The sequence below is a fragment of the Osmia bicornis genome, chromosome 15 (genome assembly GCF_907164935.1).
Source record: "Osmia bicornis bicornis chromosome 15, iOsmBic2.1, whole genome shotgun sequence".
Classification (NCBI taxonomy): domain Eukaryota; kingdom Metazoa; phylum Arthropoda; class Insecta; order Hymenoptera; family Megachilidae; genus Osmia; species Osmia bicornis.
The window spans coordinates 1082154-1102412 of record NC_060230.1 but is presented as its reverse complement, the minus strand read 5'-3'; the positions used below and the strand labels follow the sequence as shown (position 1 = coordinate 1102412).

At 35.8% G+C, this 20259-nt stretch overlaps 2 protein-coding genes and 4 long non-coding RNA genes across 7 annotated transcripts; 4 read left to right on the top strand and 2 right to left on the bottom strand.

The window, feature by feature from the left end:
• Positions 1–49: 49 nt before the first annotated feature.
• LOC114872931 (Bardet-Biedl syndrome 4 protein) lies at positions 50–5745 on the top strand. The gene is made up of 12 exons (XM_029180694.2): positions 50–140; positions 229–327; positions 400–612; positions 945–1087; positions 1151–1263; positions 1497–1591; positions 1687–1849; positions 2382–2535; positions 3005–3127; positions 4635–4806; positions 5292–5485; positions 5547–5745. Exons 3-12 carry the CDS (start codon positions 528–530, stop codon positions 5640–5642), a joined length of 1338 nt encoding a protein of 445 aa, XP_029036527.1. The 5' UTR covers positions 50–140; positions 229–327; positions 400–527; the 3' UTR covers positions 5643–5745.
• An 868-nt stretch (positions 5746–6613) lies between these two features.
• LOC114872938 lies at positions 6614–7522 on the bottom strand. Its single transcript, XR_003788834.2, has 2 exons — positions 7433–7522; positions 6614–6923 (listed from the first exon to the last, which is right to left on the bottom strand). It is a non-coding gene; the product is annotated as an uncharacterized LOC114872938 (long non-coding RNA).
• On the top strand, positions 7486–10614 carry LOC114872939. Of its 2 annotated transcripts, XR_003788835.2 has the most exons (6): positions 7486–7573; positions 7803–8117; positions 9035–9133; positions 9205–9297; positions 9387–9526; positions 10526–10614. It is a non-coding gene; the product is annotated as an uncharacterized LOC114872939 (long non-coding RNA). The 2 variants fall into 2 exon arrangements; XR_003788836.2 differs by lacking the exon at positions 9035–9133.
• On the bottom strand, positions 9523–20218 carry LOC114872932 (G-protein coupled receptor dmsr-1). Its single transcript, XM_029180695.2, has 4 exons — positions 19624–20218; positions 11556–11664; positions 11179–11363; positions 9523–10869 (listed from the first exon to the last, which is right to left on the bottom strand). The coding sequence occupies exons 1-4, from the start codon at positions 20211–20213 to the stop codon at positions 10461–10463; spliced, it is 1293 nt and encodes a 430-aa protein (XP_029036528.1). The 5' UTR covers positions 20214–20218; the 3' UTR covers positions 9523–10460.
• Positions 10744–11237, top strand: LOC114872941. The gene is made up of 3 exons (XR_003788838.2): positions 10744–10835; positions 10923–11037; positions 11146–11237. It is a non-coding gene; the product is annotated as an uncharacterized LOC114872941 (long non-coding RNA).
• Positions 11571–15808, top strand: LOC114872937. Its single transcript, XR_006830136.1, has 3 exons — positions 11571–11699; positions 12539–15326; positions 15527–15808. It is a non-coding gene; the product is annotated as an uncharacterized LOC114872937 (long non-coding RNA).
• Positions 20219–20259: the final 41 nt, after the last annotated feature.

The following is a 20259-nucleotide window of genomic DNA, read 5'->3' as shown; positions in this document are numbered from 1 at the left end:
AATTTAAATAATAAATCGCTTCAAAATTTTCGCCTTGTTATCGCGTCAGAAAAACTACTCGTAACCATGTTGATGCGCTGATGACGTTCTGTAGTTATTGTTATCACCCTGATGGCGCTACAATGCTTACCTTTTACAGGGTACTTTTCAATTTTTTACACATTTACGTTAAATTATAGCATTATTTCTTTATAATTTATAAAGTTTTATTCATTTTTTTCCATGAAGTACTCATTTCCAATAGGGACTACTAAGGACATAATGAAGAAGCATGTCATCAAAGTTTTCTTCCGTTATATTTCATTCAAGTAATCATTGTATTTGAAAGTATGTATTTTTATTTTTTAATACATTATAAATAATATGTTTACATTTATAATATATATGAAATATTTCAAGAATTGATTTGAGGTGAGGAGGACTTAAAACATAGGTTGTCATGACAAATAATAGCAACAACATACAGGCGGACTATGGAAGACTGTTGCTGAAAATTACTTGTGCGACGTAATTTCTCTGTTTTGACAATGGCTAACAATATTTTAAGTAATGGTCGTATTCAGCAACAAGGAATCGCTTCGCAGCGTTTGAGAAATGACAAAGGAAAAAAAGGTGTTCTTTTTGTTTTCACAATTTTTATAATTTCATTTAGTAGATATCCGTGATCAGATATTTCGTTTCGAAAATTGAATCGCAATGTCGAGTGAGCGGCAATAATGTGTTATCTATCTATTTGCGTGTATTTTTATTTATGACAGAAAGTATTATATATTTTGAAAATGTTTTTTTTTATTACGATAAATTTCAAATTTGCCGACCGAAGGTCATTAATACTGCTTACCGACAGGAAATTGACCGTTTAAATTCAAACTTTATGAATAGCCTTGAAACTGTAACGGACTTCAGTTTCTTTCTAACATATTGGGTGATTATTGTTGAATTAGCACCGGAAATACCAGCAGTGGAAAGTAATAATTGGTTACTACATCGGCATTACACACGACACGAATACAAAACTTGTAAAACTCTAATCGACCAAGAATTGACAAAATCAGATGGACACAACGAATATGCTAATTACTTGAAAGTAAATAATATTCTATACTCTACTAATCATTTTAGATACAATATTGTAGCTTGTCTCTTGCAGGGTTTAATATTAAGACGAGAAGGGAAAATTCAAGACTCGCTAAATCATTTTCAGGCCGCCTATAGCGTAAACTCAACAAACATTAATAATGTTAAACAGATAGCGAAGTCTCTGTAAGTAATATGAAAATTTAATTTCGCCTTCTTCATTGAAGAATCGGTTCTAATATAAATTCTGTAAACTATATATAAGTTTATAACTAATTAGGTTATGATAACTCGTCGCAAATTTCTTAATAAACTGATGTAACTCGGCTGTAATTAGATTCATGAAGGTTCACTTCCTGTTTCCTCACTGTAATAAAAACTCGACATTGCGTTCTCGCTAATTCAATGTTATTCAACAGTTTGATAATGGGCAGTCACAAGCGTGCAATCGACGCGTACCTGGAAGCTGAGAAGATATCAAATGAACCAGACTGGGAAATTTATCTGAATCTAGGTAAGTTATTGATATTGCATAAAATTTGATTAATGTAGGGTCGGATACAGACGTTTTACTTTAAATTTATTTCATCAATTATTCCCTTTTTATAGGCGAATGCCACATGAAATTAAATCAACTGCAGGATGCAAAGAGGTATTTGAAAAAATCGATCGAACTGACGAAGAACGAATTACCATATATCGCTCTCGCAAAAGTTTGCCTTCTCGAGGATCGCGGTACAGAAGCACAGAATGCTTACATAGCAGCGCTTAGGTATACAAAACATTCTCGTCTGTTGTTTTCCGTATTAATATAGTTTATAATTACCGCTCGTTTGACCTCGCAAACGTCTTGCACGTGTAGATTGAATTTCACCGTCGTCGTGAGATGATCGGCTCGAATGTTCTTGTTTGCGATACGCCTCGGTATATTATGTTCTACCTCTTGTTGCAAACTAAACCGTAGATCTCGGATTAAAAAAGATGCCGAGTAAACAGAAGCTACGCGAGAAGACAATTTGAGACGGCACTGATTACCACAATGCCCCTCTACCCTTTTTTACCTGTATTTTTTACACTTTTCAGTATAATGTAATTTAAATGTAAGTTACATTTAAAACTTTGAAGGTTTAATTTGGTATTTAAGCGACCCAATTCTAATAATTAAATTATCTAGTGATTAAGGGAGAGAAGTGCTTTGGTCGAGGGAAACGCTGCTCATAGATAATTGAGGAAACGTTGGAAACGTTGTTCCCTTCGTTGGTGGCTTCGTTCACCAATTCGTTTCATTTCTACTGTGCTTTCAGCGAGAATCCTGAAAGCATAGAAGCCGCAACCGAACTGGGTCTTCTCTACCTTAAAATCGGTGACGTTCAACAAGCGTTCCAGCAATTCGGAACAGCCCTTGCTCACTCACCAAATTGCACCAAAGCGATCCTACCGATAGCTTATGTAATTCAGGTGAGTGTACGTTTGCGTGTCGTTGAGATGTACCGAGCACGTATGTTCACTCGTGGATTCAACAGAAAGAACAATTATTTCCGTATAATGGATTTATCCTGAGCTTTCTTTTCCTTTGTATGATACAGCTTGAGGATTGCATAAGTTTACGACGGTTACAAACAATATTCGTACTTTTTTATTGGCTTGGCATACAGAAAAGCGATTCTATTTGTTCACAAAGATTGATGCTCTTTGTAACAGTAAATTTCACTAGAAATTATTCTTCTAATTTCTTGCAAATAAAAGCAAACAAAATGGTATTTGAGATAGAATAAGAGACTGGCAGGAAACGTTGTTGTTTCAGTATAAAATATGGAAAGCATTTCTGTAACGTTGTTCGAAAATTTAATTAGAAACATGGCGTACCATGAAAGCTTTGGAATTTTCTTTGTTTCTCCCCGCTAAAACGTTTCCTTTAACTCTTCAGAATCATCAGGAGTACGACGTGGCACTGTCCAAGTACAAGCTGGCAGCCCAGTCGATCTCAGAATCGTACGGTTTATGGAACAACGTTGGAATGTGTTTCTATGGGAAGCAAAAATTCGTTGCCGTGAGTATGTATCTTTGGTAAAACATAATTGCCTGCGTGGCTCGGTGGTTTACGTTTGCTGCCAATTCCATGGCATGCACGTTGTGGAATCTCTCTGCTTTTCGATGAAGCTGGAACATCTGGTCAAACAAACACGGTATTACATCCTCGAGTTGAACTAATGTTTTCCGATCATGCCAACGCACCATTTGGCCATCCATCCCATCTAAAATCTTTGCAATTTTGTCGACAACAGTCCATAGAATCTAGAAGGTGTACCAGTGCAATGTAATTCTTTTCTCGGAAGGCGGAGCAAATCGTGAATCAGCATGAACACAACAAAGTGAATTCGTGCACGCTGCCGGCTGTAACGACGATAATTAATTTAAAGCTCATTAAAGGGGATGGTACGCGCGCGTACAAGAGTCTCACAGCGACGGCTGGGATACACTTGGGTCCCCCATGGGAACTCAATTAAGGGACAAGCCAGAAGCGTGTAATGCGGCAGAGCAGTCGAAGCGGGAGAAAATCGGTGAATGCGAATTATGTGCCATAGTATTTCCTAACGAGGAACGCAGGCCATCACGTGAATACAAGACATTTTATCTGTTCGTTAAAATCTATCCTTTAGTATTTCAATTTTTCTAACAAGGCCAAGTATCCGAATGTCTTTTAAAGTTTTAAGATGACACATGTACTATATGAATTTTACACTGATCATAAATTAGGGCGTTAGGAGACTACTTTTTTTTTTGCGTGAATCAAGATATACCTGTGCGAAAGGGTGACGTATTTGGAGTGCAAAAGGCTAAGCCGGGGATCAATAACAGTCGATCGCGTACGACAGAGTTTGCTTAGGACGTCGAAGAAAGAGGATTTCCGTAAAATACTTTGCGGAAAGTATGCAAGTAACCGCTTTCTCTTTGTTGAAGCAGAAACGATATTTACCACGGACAATATCTTTTTTCTTCCAATTATTTCGACGCTTTAGCAAAAAAATAAGAGGGCGCTCTATCTTTTCTTTTTTTATTGGACCAAAGTGGACCGATAAATGAGATTAAGTCAGGAACGTTATTAAATATTATTACTTACCACCGGAAGAGGTCTCAGGAACGATAGGAAATCGTTTCTTCTCTGTAAAATTCAGGAATTCACTTGACGCGAAACGAAAGTTTCTTAATCCACTTCGCTATTATGCTGTTTAGACATTGTTGTTAGTAAGTCTAAGCTTCGAAGTTAAACGGATTAAGTTTAAAGCCGAGCTTTAGTTTATCTAGTCGCTGATAAGAAATGCGAGGGTGGACAACTGAATAAGAAATAAGAAGCATGCCTGGTCACGTCTTTTGTATGAAGAGTTTAACTTATCCCTTTTTAAAATTGAACCGTCCAAAGATTTAATACACAGTTTATTCTCTTTTCATCGATGCATGTAATAATTGTTTCAGCTAATTTGCACGAACCGTTCATTGATCGTGGGGTGGTACATAATTGCCAGACAAAATCGGTTTAATGCTCTAATTATTTCCAGGCAATTAGCTGCTTGAAGAGAGCCCACTACCTCAATCCGATGGCTTTCCCGCCTGCCTACAATTTGGGTATGGTTTTTCTCACCACCGGACAACCTGCCTCAGCTGCAATATATTTGTGTGCTGCGGTTAATGCGGAGCCAAAAAATCCTATGCCGTACCTTCTGCTCGGCCGTAAGCTGTGTTACATTTTTTTTTTTTTTTTTGGAGAGGATTCACAGTTTGTAAAAGAAAGGTGTATAAAGAAATATGAATTTTAACAAGCAGGCCGGTTAAAGTATACTCACTTTAATCGAATAAAATCCTTTGAAAAAAAGAAAGTCGCGAGGGTCTCTCCCTTTTAGCTGAGGGTGGAGCATTTTATCATGGCAAGATGAATAAGAATTCACGTAATAAACATATATCAAAGGCAAGGAACTTATTTGCACATAAATATCAGTTCTGTTCTTTATGAGATTAAAGTCTCTTCGCACATACCTTCCTTTAAATTTCCATATACCCTCTTAGAGATTCCAAAAGCAAAATCCGATTCTCATTGATCTTATAAGATAGCGAACAGATAATACGACTCACTGTGTCATTGTCGGATAAGAAATTCTAATTTTATCGAAGCTGTTTGTTAGAATGAACTAACAAAATCTTCCACACATTTGTTGCAGTTGCCCTGAAGCGTTTGGATGACCTGGAGGGTGCTGAAAAGATATTGCAGAGAGCTCACGCGATCTCGCCGCAGGATCCTCTGATATTAATTAATTACGCGATAGTGTTGGAAGAACAGGGTAAAAAGAACGCCGCGGCTGAATTTTTAACCGCGTTAAACGATATCACGGTTGTAATTGACGTAGAGGAGCAGGTAAGCTTCGGGAGGATTCTATTGTTTGGCTGTATCTTTCCATTTCCTTTTATTATTATAGATAACGCAGACCGCGAAGAAATTGTCAGCAAAAATTCAGCAAGAAAGCACGTCTAGCATTGAGAATACAAGAGTTCTGAATGCAGATGAAGTTTGAACTGGGACAATTACTTAGTGGAATAAAAAGAATCCTGCTAAGAACTGTTTCGCACAAGTGTAACGTTTTATAATTAAAGTATTTAGGGAAGAAATTGTGTGGATGCTCGTGTAGGTTTAATGAATTTTTTATTTACATTTATTATGGCTCCTTACACCGTCAAGTGTTGATACTTCATCCTTCATCCTTGCTAGACCAAGGCTTCACGTGTCAAGGAGACCTAGTTTTCTCATCGAAGTTTTTCCAGATGACCGCCGCACATTAACCGCTGTATTCCCGTTGGAAGATGTTTCAAAAGTGTCAAGGATTAACGAAGGATCGCTACAGAGATGTTACGAAACCAGCACGTAGCTGCGAAGCGATGTTGCTTATGTCGATTCGTCGTTTAAGGGATTATTGGCTCGCGTCATCTTAAGCTCATCATTCTAACTCCCTGTTCATAACACTTCTAGGAGTAATTAAAGCGTGTCGTGGTAAATTGCTTGTGCGTGCCGCGCATGAGATGTATCACGCTGGAACAGCGATCACGTTTAACCAAGGAAGCAAGAGTCGTAATTAGAAGTTTAGATAACTTCTTTCAGTAATTCGTGATTACAAGCAACTTGATTATCCTTATATATATGGAGTGCTTAATTACAGCTTTGTTTTCAACGAATATGAATGACATTTTTTTACATTTAAACGAAGTCACCTCGTTGATCCATCATTTTGACACCACGGAATATTTCGCTCGTCGTTCCAGGGTGTTTTACAATAAATTTCCCTGGTGTCCACACGTCTATCTAACCGCGTGGAAATCGACCGCGTGTCGTTTGATGCTAGAAAATCTCATCAGCCGTAGTCGCCGTAAAAGCGGTATCGGTATTCGGAAATTGACATCGAAATCTATGTCGAGGACGAAAGTAGTGTAACGCGTGTTAGCTAAATTCGATATCATTGAAATTTCTATCGCGTTAAAAATAGCTAGAAAATAAATAAACAAAACTCTTTTATTTCCAGTGTAACAGTAATTGGATACTTTGTGTGAAAAAACAATTAACATTTGTCAATTTTATAGCTTCGTTGCCTGGCACTCGTCTCTACCATTATGTCATTGGCCTCTTCGTCTTCATCCTCCATCCCACGCGATCAATTACACAAGTTGGAAGCAGCTTCGTTATACACGTTCATTAAGCCACCAAGCACCGGGGGTTGATGAAGAAAATCGACGCGACGAACAGGTCAGGGAAGTTTTGCTCGATCCACGTGGAAAGGAAGGCGTGGTACATCCAATTCGTCTCACTGGAAGATAATTAATTTAAAGGCTCTCGAAGGGAGCGTACCATCACGATGGAACGCGAACGAAGGACGAGTAAAATGCTCTCGCGAGCTGTCAGTCTTGCTGTCGACAAGAGAACTCAATTAGAAGAAGCGACGAGAAACGACGCATCGTTGCTAGAAACACTGTTCACTAGAACACCCGATAGATTTTCTCTTTGTAAATAACAGAGATTTCCAGCTTTCTGATAAAACAGCGGTTGATTAGACACGGTAATTAAACCGGTGTAAGAATACCAACTGCTGATTTCTATAGAAATCGTAACGATGTTAATTATATAAAGCTGAAACTTCTCGGCTTTAACAAAATTCATTGATGCAGAAAATTCGAGCTTGACAATGAACGATAATTAATTCGTCTCCGTTGTAAGAAATCCTTTTAACTGTTCCAGGAAAGGTGGGAATAGAGCAGTCACGCAAACTGACGATCATATCCGACTCGTCGACGAATTCAGCGGAATAATGTGAAGTACCTTTCACCTGGTACGTACGCGGCCGGGTCGAATACCATTCCGGTATAATCAGCCGGCGCGATGCGAGCGTACAGCCAGATGGAAATCCTTCGGGAATCGTGAATAAAAGAGGAGACGAAGCGTATATGCGCATTGGAGCTGGTAAAACTGCTCATATATCCTGAAATGATTATACAACCGAGTTTAACGGAAAATTTTTATTATCAAAAATACTTTTGATAACTGATAGCTTTGAGTATCTAGAGAAAACTATATTGAAACTAAGTATTATTATTGAGATTCCATTACGTTCCTCCTAATTGTAATCGAATCCATTATACGATGAACGCGTTTTTTTTCTATATATTTTTTTTTTTTTTTTTCGTGATAGTGAAAACGAATATTATCAGGAGAAGGCCTGTAACCGGTTGACACGAAGATTGAACGAACTTAATCAACGACAGGGAGAATGAAGCTCTCCTTCTAATGGGACGCAATTTCTTCTTGATTTCCTTGAAGCTTCAGAAGTTTGAAATTAAAGATGGATATTGCTATCCGCTGAGAAGGGTGTAAACAAGATGACCCGAAGGCTGAAAGAAATTAGTTGTTGCCAGGTGTTACATGAAGCACATTAAAAATGGAATACACTGCGTTATTGATAAAACTTGGATGCAACGAGGAAAGGAAATTCTGGGTATAAATCGTGGTACGTGTGAGATTTAATCTTGAACTCTTCCCGAGAATTTCATTTTATGTACCTTTGAACTCACTTCAAAGAGGAGAAACGTTCTTTTGAAATATTGGAAAAAGTATTGAGTCAAGCTTACATATTGACTTATAGTTAGATATTCATTGAGTCAACATTTGTATTGTTGAAATAAAAATATACTACGTGCGTCGATAATGACAATTATATATTGATTAGATAATTACTCGTTTAATTAGCATTCGAGTAAAGATATCGAAAAACAAAGCGGCACTGTGTGCTTTGAAATCTATAATTAGGTATTCATTAAATCAGTTTGCGTTTAATTATCCGTTGAATAGAAGAATATGGAAATTAGAGCGATGCTACCGTGCTTCGGCAATGGTAATTAGGTATTCATTAGGTAAACATTTATTTAATTAACATTCGAATAGAAAACTAAAGCGATGTTATTTACTTCCAAATTCTCGCTTAGTTAGTCAATTTAAGTTTAAAAAATATTAAATAATCAAAAATAAAGTAGTAGGTACTGAAATTTAGAGAAAGCTATTCGATCAAAATTCCAAGAGGTAGCAAGAGGACAGCTGTTGGTGAATTGATCCATGAAAGAGAAGCAATTTCGTCGGAAGAAATTGATTTCCAATATACGCTCGAACGAGAGCAAAATTACCATGATACGTACACGGTGATCTTTGAACATCTCACGTTTTTATAAAACATCGCATTCTGAATATTCATAGAGAGATTGATAGATCGAACAGATTGATGATTTACATAATTGTAGAACCGTGTGTACGAATGTAACGTGGTGGTCTCCTCCACATACGTATATGATTTTGATTACGTCCGTCATTTCGTGTGGCTTGATAACCAATATTACGGCTACAAAATCGATTCAATGTACCAATTACTTTCAGCTAATCACCTAAATTTCATACGTTTCAATGATCTTGACCTCTATAAGCCTTTTAGAAACATAACTTATGATCATTTAGATCAATAATTAGCCCTTCCAGGTATGTTATATAGAAACCAATAACACCAGTTTTTCTGTGAACTTTATAAATAAATTTTTCACATTTTGCAGACTTTCTCCCAGTATCAGGATCAAAATAACTTCTGATTCTTGGAATTCCATGATATCTTTTTACTTACTTATACTTGGAAACGATGGGACAAGGTATTTTATACTTTTCTTATTAATTGATACCTCTAGGACGTGTTTTACGTTTTTTTTATTGTTTCATACTTTAATATATTGGCCTCTAGGGGTAACGCGTTCAAAGAGCGTATAATTCTTTGTGAAGAAGGAACGAGATGATGAAAAACGGAAGGAAAAGTGTGGACGGAGAGTGTTTGAAGAGGAGGCAAGGTGGTTGAAAGAATCCGAAGAATATAAAATCAATTGGGTAATAACTATTATTTTTGTTGCTTTATTCTCGACTTCGATGTTCGATAAAAATTTAAGATACATAATCGTTTATTCGTAGTCTCTATAAGTAATTTATTGTTACCACGTACATAATTCAGTGGATATTCGGCTGGGCTCAGTAGCCAAAAATCCATCTATTTTGCGTATAAAATAAATATAAGAACAAATTATTATCGTTGATATATCATTATTCTATTCACTTATGTATTTACAAATTTCGTTTGCGATACGATAGTAGCTACATTACAATTTCAAGTGATCGTACTATTACTACGTTTCGTGTTTTCAGACACAAAGTTCGATGAGGACGTTGAAAGTTTGTATTGCGAGTAAATTTGTGCGCCACGAATGGTTTTTACATATTAAAAATTGGCAATAATTGGTAAAATAATTAGATGAAAAGTGAATTACAGTTAGAGATGGAACAAATAATGATTGATGGATGAAATTTATTTTCGAACGGGCTGAATTTGATTTAATCAATTCCAGTGTCGATTAAATTGAACGTGAAATTATAGCCCTTGCTCGTCCGAACGGAACTACCTTTCGCAGTAACAGCTCGAAAATTGTTGGACGAACTTTACTCGATTTTAAGCCTGTCGAGCCCAAAGCTCCAGCTTCCGGTATTTGCTCCCAATGAACCAGCAAATACTCTTGCTCTGCCATTGATTAATTCCTTGATTTTATTTTTATACAGAATTGTAGTTGGCAACGTAAAGTGATTAATAAGAATAGTTTGTAATTAAAATTTTGTCAAACCTACTTCATCCATGTTATCTTTAAAAAAAAACAAGAAACAAACAATGAATTAAAAAGTCTTTCCTTTATAAATATCAAATAGTATAAACAATATGAATTATTTTATTCTTCAGCATTTAAAGGCGAGTGGTCTGTAGACCTTTCAGCCTGCATCATACGTAGGTACTTTGAACGTCGGTCTGCTGGGTCATAGGTTGCCATTTCTTCATGATTCTAGGTTTGAACAGCTGTCCAAAGGTAGTACGGAATTGTCTGGACATGGAACAGTAAAGGATGAAGTTGATTGCCCCATTCAATAAAGCCAGGATGTCCATCACCTCCCCAAAATTGTGGTAACAATTGCGGAAGAAACAGTCGCCCAGTACACCAGATAAAAGGCCAAGAACACCCTGAGGAATCTCCGTGACCAGGAATAGTAGCAGCACAGCCACCAACATTTTCGTTGTTCTGTCTGCTCTTTTATCAGACTTGCTTGGTCGTTTTGGGATTAGCCCATTGCCCATAGGGACAGTACTTTTGCACTGATTGTAACTCTTCAAGGCTTGTTTCCTACCTTTTGCTCTGAAACAAGATCATTCAATTGTATATAAATTGTTTTTATTTATTCTTTTCAGGAGTGTAAGAAAGGTTAAATCGTTGACAAAAACGATAATGGATTTTGAGTGGAATCAGTGGAACATAGGAGTACTTTTGTATTGATTGAAACTTTTCAAGGTTTGCTTACTAGAGGTATTTTTGTATTGATTTGAAACTCTTCAGGATATTCTTTCAATATTTTGCTTTCAGATAAGATCATTTATACAAATGATATTTGATCTGTTATCGTTTACTTTATAGGAGTGAAGAATATTGCAGAGTGCAATATATTACTTGTAAAGAGCTTTAATCAGCCAGCAACTGATAACGGTGAGAATGACGCAGGGTAGGAGCTTCACGACAACCCCTAATACCCAGAAATTTAGCTGGTAAAAGAAGTCCTTGTGATCAGAGTAATCAGCGTCCACGGTGTAAGCAATCTCCAGGGTGCCGTTTTCCTTCATCGTCTGTTTTTTAATCTAACAATCAAAGATTTTATCTATTTTAGGTTCTTATAAATCTAACAGTTAAATAATACTGTTAGGTCTAATAAGTAGAACAATACAAACTGTACATAGATTTCTACGATGACACAAATGTATACAGAGGAGATATTGATCACTGGATGATCCTAAATATCAGTGAACGTACTGAACGATGAATTTACTTACTCCAAATACGAGATAGCTCGGTGCACAGGCGACGAACGGTGCCAGGAAACTGCTCCAAAGAGCTACCCTGCAACGAGCAGCGGTGCACCACGAATTGTATTGTGGAAACCTGTGACAACAAAAGAACAATGCGTTTGATACAAGGTAATTGGCGCCGTAATGTTCCTTTCTACCTCTGATTAATTTTATTGTTTCTCTGGTGCAGTAATAATTATTATTTATAGCTGGCTAATGAAAATTTTCCTTGCATCTGATTTTAAATCCTGATTGCATACTGAAATTAAATATTTTCTTTTTTTCAGATTTGTTCGAAATTTTCCAAAAAAGTTTCACAATAAACGAATCCTTTCAAAGGTGGCAAACTCTCTGTGCATGTTTTTTCATTTCGCGATTTTTCATTTCCTATTCGTTGTATTCATTTCGTTTGTATGCACGACTATACAGAAATACTCATCGAATGACGGGGACATACGTACCCTGTTGTTCTACATAGGTAAATTGGTTGAGCGACGGATGATAGGATTAAATTTCAATTTTCGTATTTTTCTAGCGACGTTTACGTATAATGAAAGATCAAAGCAACTGTATTTCTCTCAAAGTCATTAATAGACTGCTTCATAAGCAGTTTCTCATTAAACTCATTAATTCTCAATAGGAAAACGGGTATTCATCTTCCCAGAAACATTTGCTTTAATTAACTCGCAACTGAAGAGTATTGATGCGATTAAAGGGAAAAACGCGTCTTTCCCCCCAACGACCTGTTAATTAATTTTTCTTACTTACAATTATGAGTTAACAGCTTTAATTTCCATTAGACATGCTCGTTGATTGGAACGCAATATTTTTTATACTTTCCCAATAAAACCCTCTGGCAATTTATCTTTATTTAAAACAATTGCTTTTATAGCGACACGGAAAAGTTTATTCATCATGGTATATTATTGTCATCAGACAAAAAAAAATACGCTATCTTTCTTTTTCAGCTTTTTATTCGCTAATTTAGAACTGTCACGAGGGAACGGTTATGGAAATTTTTGTGGATATCTTTGTAACTTGGCTCCCCTGTAATTCTTTGTAAGCCATGGAAGACTAGCGGATGGTATTAACTCACTGCCAAAGGAAAGGGAGAACTTTTAAACGAGATGAGTATACATTTTGTGAAATCATCATCCACAGGGAATATTCCCCTCAAAATTCCACCTTTATTTTACCTTCCACCTGATTCACTTTTCTGTATTAATCATTATTACGTTTTTGCATATCAAATGAGCAATTTTGGGACATGTAAAGTTTAACACGATTTCCTGACATAAAAGTAGCATGATATAACATTTCTATTATATCAATTTAAAGTATGAAAATTGAAATTTATGAATAGCTATACATATAAATGCTTTATTAATATTATTAATACAAATTGACTGACTAACGAATGAATAATGTGTTTCAGATTGGACATTCCGTTACAATAAAATGATGTCAAAAAGATGCAATAATATGATATTTGAAGAATCTATGAACGTTTAATCGGTCATTTAATAGTTCTCCAACTGTATGCATCGAACAAACGGACGTTTCAAACAACTACCGAATATGAGATCGTAAAAAACATGCCACAGAGTGGAATGTTGACACACGAGGAAAAAGAGTATCGTAAATTGAAACTACGCGTTAAATGAAATTTTTTTGCTTTCAAAAATCGAACGTCATACCTCTTCAACGGCTATGTATAATGTTACATGTTTCATCGTGTTCCCGGACAAGTATTGGACTGCAATTGTTTTAAAAAAATTAGTCGAGTTGAGAGTTATTTTTCGCTGATTTAATTTGAAAATCGTAAACACCCGGTCCTTAAACAATTCCGCGATTTTTCCAAGAGAAAAGAGGGAAATGGAGCGTCAAAGCTGCGCCACCAGACGTTATGCAGATGCCTTATTATTTGTTCGAGCAAATAGTCCGGTTGCTAGTGAAATCACGGATGTAACTCGTTAAAGAAAAATATTCTTATATCAGAGATAATGATCCTTCTTATTTTTATGAATTTATTCTCGACAATTCAAGTACTTATCGTACGAATCGTTGTCGCGGTATAACATAGAATTTTCAAATAATAATCTGTTAGTTTGCAAATTAATAGATCTTAAACTTAGGAACTTAAAGTTGATAGCTAATGAGCTTTTAATTACGTTTTTATCACTTTCACTAAGTTCCCACGCTTCGTCAGATACCACGCTATCTAAAACATAGAAATGATAATCCACATGAAATTTATGATTCAACTTATCAGGTGTTAGCCCAGTTCTGAAAGTAGGCTACAGATGTATTAGATGTTAGGATATACTATAGACAGAAAGATTGGAGTTTGTGCACATCTTTTAAACTGGATTTCATACTAAATCCTCTTTTCCCTTGAAACAGTTTGCTCTACTAACTTTGTCAAAGTACAGGGACAAAAATTTAAGCGATATTAAACGAGACGTTTCTTCAAGTACCATTGTTCGTTCTTAGATCGATGGAATGGGTATTAATAGATTCTTTACTATCGTTATCGATTCAATATATACAATTGCTCGTTAAGCATTATTAAAGCGTTATTAAAAAATTTTGCACATGGAAGTCTTCTGTATCATCTCTGAATGGCAATTGCTAACATTTTTAATTTGATTTTACAATAGCAAAATTATACACCTATGGTTTACTAAAATCACGTGCAAGAGATTGTCGGATTTATGTTATAGTTCATTTCTAGGCTAAGCATCGGTTTGTCTCACATTAAAGTACCATGTAATCTCGTATCTCGTAATCGACTCAGTATTTGATATGGTTTCACCCTCGCAACCTGTACTATTCCGTTTTCCACGTTAATCTTCCATTGTTAAACGCAATTACAATTTTATCCCAGGAGATTAATTAATCGTCCTTTCGCTATAATTTCCTTTCAGCCTTGATTATTTGTGAATACTCGGATAAGTCTGTTGAAACAGCATGTAAATTTGCATCATCTATGTAATTCTCAATTTTCTCTGCAAGTAGGAAAATATCATTTCAGGATCGAGCTACATAAGGTAGTCCTCTGAAGCGTATTCTGATGTCACTCTAGCAAATAATGTTCTCGTAGGAGGTTCCAACAGTGACGTTAATTAGCTACCTTATTTAGCTTCGCGTAATATTTAATGTTAGGTAATATTACAGGATACATTAGTCACCAAAAGTGTGTAATTACATTCGATACAATTTCATAACATAAAAGTATCAGAAAATTGTAGTTATTCCACATCAGTTTAAAGTTTAAAGTTCGATGAGAACAGCTGCATAAGCATTTTATTAATATTCATTATACAAAAGGGCAGGTTGTTAGAACAAACAATGCTTCAACTAATTTGCAATTTACCATTGTACATCGGCGAATATTCAATTTTTAATTCCAAATCGATAATGGGTTTTTGATATAGTATAAAAAATTTGCAATTTTTATACTTAAATGAAGAACCAAAAATTTGTTTAGTATGACTTTATACGAAAGTTGTTTTAAAAATATTTCTTTACTTTCAATATAGAATAAGGTTGCTTTCCCCAAGTTATATATAAAACACATAAATAAGGAGGTATGCCAATTTGTTTGTTATTTTTCAGAAATAAGATCGACAGGAGATTCCGTTTGCTGAAGCGTTTATTTTGCTCAAAGTTTCCGCGAGCAAATGCCTCTTAAATTCAAGAAGCTATTGTCGAAGATGTAATGGCGATGACTAGTCTGCAGATGTTTCTCTCCAGGTGATTTAAAGTATTATCTTGTTTCGCATACTTTGCATGCCTTACATATTCCGAGCAATTTGTTTATAATTCAGAAGTTTCTTCATACTTCTATGAATTCTTTTTATAACGACGTGACGCGATTCTTCTTGAAAATGATATCAAAAGATGCAATATAGAAATTACTATTTATTAAGTTTGATGCGATGAAATATTGAAAGTTTCAGAAAGCAAATCAGGGACGATTGGACAAACTCTTTGAAAACTTTTCAGTTTTCTGCATGGATGCGCTTAAAACAGATCACGAGTTTGCATTTCGTTTCATCGAGGGACCAGAAACGATTAAACACGAGGTGAATAAACAGAACTGGATCAGAGAGGGACATTAATGGAACAGAGGTTTTCGTGGGAATGAAATTCCTCAGAAAAGAAAATCGCAGTAGAACAAATATTGGGTTGTTGAATAATTTCTATTGATTGATAAAAACGTAACGCTAATTGAATATTTTTACATTTTGTTTCTGCATTTTGATTAAATCAACGCGTTATCCAGATTATTCGTTCCAGAATTTGTTAATTATCATTGCCACACAAATATGGCCACTATTCCATCAATTTGGGATAATACCCGCTGTAATGATGCATATCCATTTAATTACGAACACTCTTCAATAGCACTGGATTCGACGTGTAAATTTCAATGCGAAATCCCTAATGCAGTTTTCAATGTGCTTTGTCTTATCAAAGAATGCTTCCTGGAATATTAAAATCCGATTAGTATTATTTCCATTTTGCATTACTTGGAAATTTATTATTATAGGGCGCATAGTTCTTAAGGAATAATTTTAAACACTGAATAATTCACCGAATTCAGAATTTCAATTGACATTTTCATTTGCCAGATTTGACCGGCGATATGAATACATACGTCGATAAGTCGCGAACAATACAACAGCATACGACTAATATTCGTGAAGAAATTCAAGCGCCAGATGCAGACAATTGAAAGCTTTCATAGAGAATGCAATCCGAAGAACCCGTGTTTGTGAAACGAAAAATAGATCATTTAAATGGCTGCGTTTTACCCAGGTAAATTTAACGAATTGCTATTTTCTATACTATTAAATTTCCCTGTTAGTTTCTCTTCGAAATACCGAAAATACAGCAAACATTTATGAATGAAATTAACGAGTAACGTTCGTGTAAATATTAGCTCAAATATATCCACCAGAGATGAATATTATAGAATGACCAAATCTGGGAGATACAAACAGTTTCAATTTATTTGATATGAATGAATGGTAGAACGGCCAACCGTGAAAAAGTGAAATGAAAAAATATTGATTTTTAATTAATTTCTAATAGGACCCAATATGATTCTCACGCATGGTTGATTATTATCGTTTGAAAGTTAGGTGACAGAACAAAGTTTAGCGAGGTGCAAGATGCCTGGAATGCATCGATCATTTGGGGCCACTAATAGGATCCGATTAATTAAGGAAACTTCGGTGATCCAGGCTATAAATTTCAAGGTATCGTCGTACAGTAGTCCGATGATTCGCCAGATATCTGATTTCTATTGAAAGTTCAATTTCAAAGTTGTAACTCTTGCTCGCAACAACACATCGAAAAGTTAAATTGATCAAATTCGGCAATAAATCCGTTGATTGAAGGATCGAAAAATACGTGAAGCAAAACAAGTATCGCAAACGAATGATGTAATTGAAAATCAACTTTCAATGGTATTCCAGGAAAAAAAGCACGTGCATTTATTTCAAATTCCTTTTGAAATGAATATATGTATAATTGGGATCAAAAGTATAAGCACACAGGATATTTTAATTTTAAAGTGTAGCTTTGGAGATATACTGTGAGCCGATTGATTTGTTAACACATCTGAACATAAATTGCAGGAGTATGCGAATATTCGAAATTACAGGTTGGATAGCATCGAGATTCTGAGAGTTTGTTTACTCGTACCCAAAGTTAGATTGAAGATGTTTATTAAAATTTTCTGAATTATATTTGCATTCATTGCAGGATTTCCATATCCATTCAATTTTAAAATAAATTACTATTATTAATAAAATTATAATATTAATATTATTAATATTACTTTACGTATTAATTTTACGTAATATTAAACTTGAAAAATTAATTACATCATGGATTCGATACAGGGTTTTATTTCAAACCCGTTTGAAAAAGAATTAAAATCCTCCACACCGTGATTTCACGCTTTTGATTGCTGGTGTACTTTTTTCCGTTTTACAGATATTCGATTGTTAGAGGATACGATTACAAAGGAAGCGGTAACTGCAACGTTTCGATACGAAGCAAACGAGTCTACCCATTCCGATCTAACAATAACTGTTAGCAATAAGAGTGATCTTTGCTTAGATAAAAGCGTAGAACACGTTTCAGTTTATTGTAGCTGCACCGTTTCACCATGGAAACGGATTATATTCTCTATTTCCAGGAAGAACGATAAAGGAAACCAGTCGATTCGTTTACTGCCAGCGGTAACAAACAAGATTTCGCTGTTAAAAACTTTTGTTAGATGGTTGGAATCAGCGGACAAACGATTGGAAACGATTCGACATATCTTTTAACAACGCATATTGTTGGAAATTTATGAATGAAAATTTTCATTCAATCACGGTAAGATTTTCTGCCACGGCATCGATTATTCGGTCAATTTCAACCTCGACTAATTAAAACTGACTGTCTGTATGCAAGAAGTCAGAGGTGCAATTTTTTCTTTGACACAAAGAACCGAGACACGCGATCAAATTAACTCTTGGTTCTTAATTACAACCTCGTTAGCTAACATCCGTGCAGATAGAAGGAAAAGGAAAAAGATGTTATTAAACGCGAGATTCGCAAAAGCTAGAATGTCATGAAAATTAGTCCTGGAAGGATGTAATAAAACCATTCAAAAGCATCGATTAACACCTTGACTACCGCCACGGGAATGGGGTGGTTCTTGTGAAGCTGCCGGCGTTTCATCTTGCACTTGCTAATAGACTCATTAGCAATAGACTAATTAGTGGTAAGCAAACCTGTGACTTCAAATCAACTCGACTCAAGGGATGTACAAAGGATACCTAGAATTTTCACTCCATACTACGAGGTAGTCTCAAAAATCTTATTAAAATAATAAAATAGGAATAAAAAAACAACGTGCACGATCTAAAGTTATATTATTTTATTATATTTTACAGAAAAAAGGTTACCCTATGGTGGAAAAATTAATTAAAAAACGACAAGGATGAAGATTATGAACTTGAAACGTTTAGTACACACGACCGGAAGTCCTAGAAGTTGGCATCGACAGCTTGAAAAGTTCTTGAACTCGAGGAAGACGGCTTTGAAACCGTAAGGCTTCTGTAAGGGCGACATCGAATATAGCTGGACTAGTGAAACTGGATAAGAAGGATCTTGAGCTCTTGATTGTTTATGGAGACGATCTTGAACCAGGTAAAATCGACTTTGGGCACTTGAAGTTTAATAAAATCGATTTAGAAATTCGTAGAACTCTCCAGTTGAAATTACTCTACTGAAAATCATATCAGAACTTTTGCAAATCAAATTTATTTTACACAGTGGCGATGAACGAGTTAAAATTCATACTAACACTAGTTGTAAATCTCTTTAAAATTCGAGTTTATAACCGTTTATTCCATGCAATAACTTTTATACGGATCGCTTGATTGACCATAAACCTCACGATCTGTGGTTTTATTCGTATGGAGATAAAAGCGAAAAAATTATGGGAGAAAGTTTAGCGTATGGAAAACTGATATTTTCAGTGGCACAGTTTATCGTCAAAAACCGATGCACCAACACTCCTCTCTATTTAAAGGAAATTATTCATGTTTGAGTATCTATGAAAGGTTCAAGAATTTTCGTGGTAGGTGACTCGTAAACTTTTATCATTTTTATCGTTCCTCTCAACGATACTATAAGCTCGCTCCCGATATCTGTGGGTTTAGCAGATATTAGATTCTCCGTCATTTTAAAAGCAATTTTCTTCTAGCAACTTTTTATCGATGCCACTCTGAAACGTTAAAAAGTTCTTTGAAAATTTCTCGCATCTGTACCGCCTATGGAATAGAAGCTAGTTCTGCTAAGAAAAATGATTACATATTTAGAAAATCTATTACCGTTCGTATTCATTTTGTTATCAAGGGTACAGAAAGCTCTGTTTATGTATTCTATACCAAAATTCATTCACGCCTAACTAAATTTCGTCGCTGTTGCAATCAGTGAAGCAATCCATAAAGAGACAATATCCTAAACAGAGAATTGGACTCACCTAATGGCGATGTATCTCCAAACGGCCAATGTGAGCGTGATGGCGATGCTGATGGTATGCAGTAGCTGCGTGAAGTGCATGTGAAATAGAACGAACACCGCCCATCCGTAAGGAAACGTCTGTCTCTTTGGCAGCACGATGTACACGTAAATAGCGAACGGTATGTATTCCAACATGACCAGCATGTCAGCTGTAGCCAGACCGGTGAGAATACGATTTATCGGTGTGGCCACCATATCTTTTCTCGTTAACACGATAATGTTCATCATGTTCGCAAGAGTTCCAAATAGACACACCACCAATGCCACGTAACCGTGATAGTTTCTATATTCAACCGCTAAATCACGAACTTTATTGTTGCAGTAACAATCAATTTGCTCGTTGCTCCTCGGCATCGTTAGATTGTCTAGAGCGAACTTGTTCACGTAGTCGATGTCCTCGTCGGTGATGTTCAGACTACGGAAGATGTCTGTGAAATTGTCGAATTGATTCATGGCTGAAACACGATGCAACAATTGTTTCAATTGCAACAGAGTTGCGTTCAAGTTCATGCGGTGCCAAGTATCCTCGTCGAGTACGTGACGGGGCATTGCATTCTGAGAGATGACTGCATTGTTCCTTGAAGGGTTTGTTCCA

Bases quoted from the DNA above. Each gene is read 5' to 3' on its own strand.
- LOC114872931 (XM_029180694.2), top strand. From the start codon at position 528: ATGGCTAACAATATTTTAAGTAATGGTCGTATTCAGCAACAAGGAATC. The intron at 1,850-2,381 runs GTATACAAAACA...CTGTGCTTTCAG, and splicing joins GCTTACATAGCAGCGCTTAG to CGAGAATCCTGAAAGCATAG. The intron at 4,807-5,291 runs GTAAGCTGTGTT...CATTTGTTGCAG, and splicing joins GCCGTACCTTCTGCTCGGCC to TTGCCCTGAAGCGTTTGGAT.
- LOC114872932 (XM_029180695.2), bottom strand. From the start codon at position 20,213: ATGCCCCGTCACGTACTCGACGAGGATACTTGGCACCGCATGAACTTG. The intron at 11,665-19,623 runs GTGAGTCCAATT...TTGTTGTCACAG, and splicing joins TGGAGATACATCGCCATTAG to GTTTCCACAATACAATTCGT. The intron at 11,364-11,555 runs GTAAGTAAATTC...TTTGATTGTTAG, and splicing joins CGAGCTATCTCGTATTTGGA to ATTAAAAAACAGACGATGAA.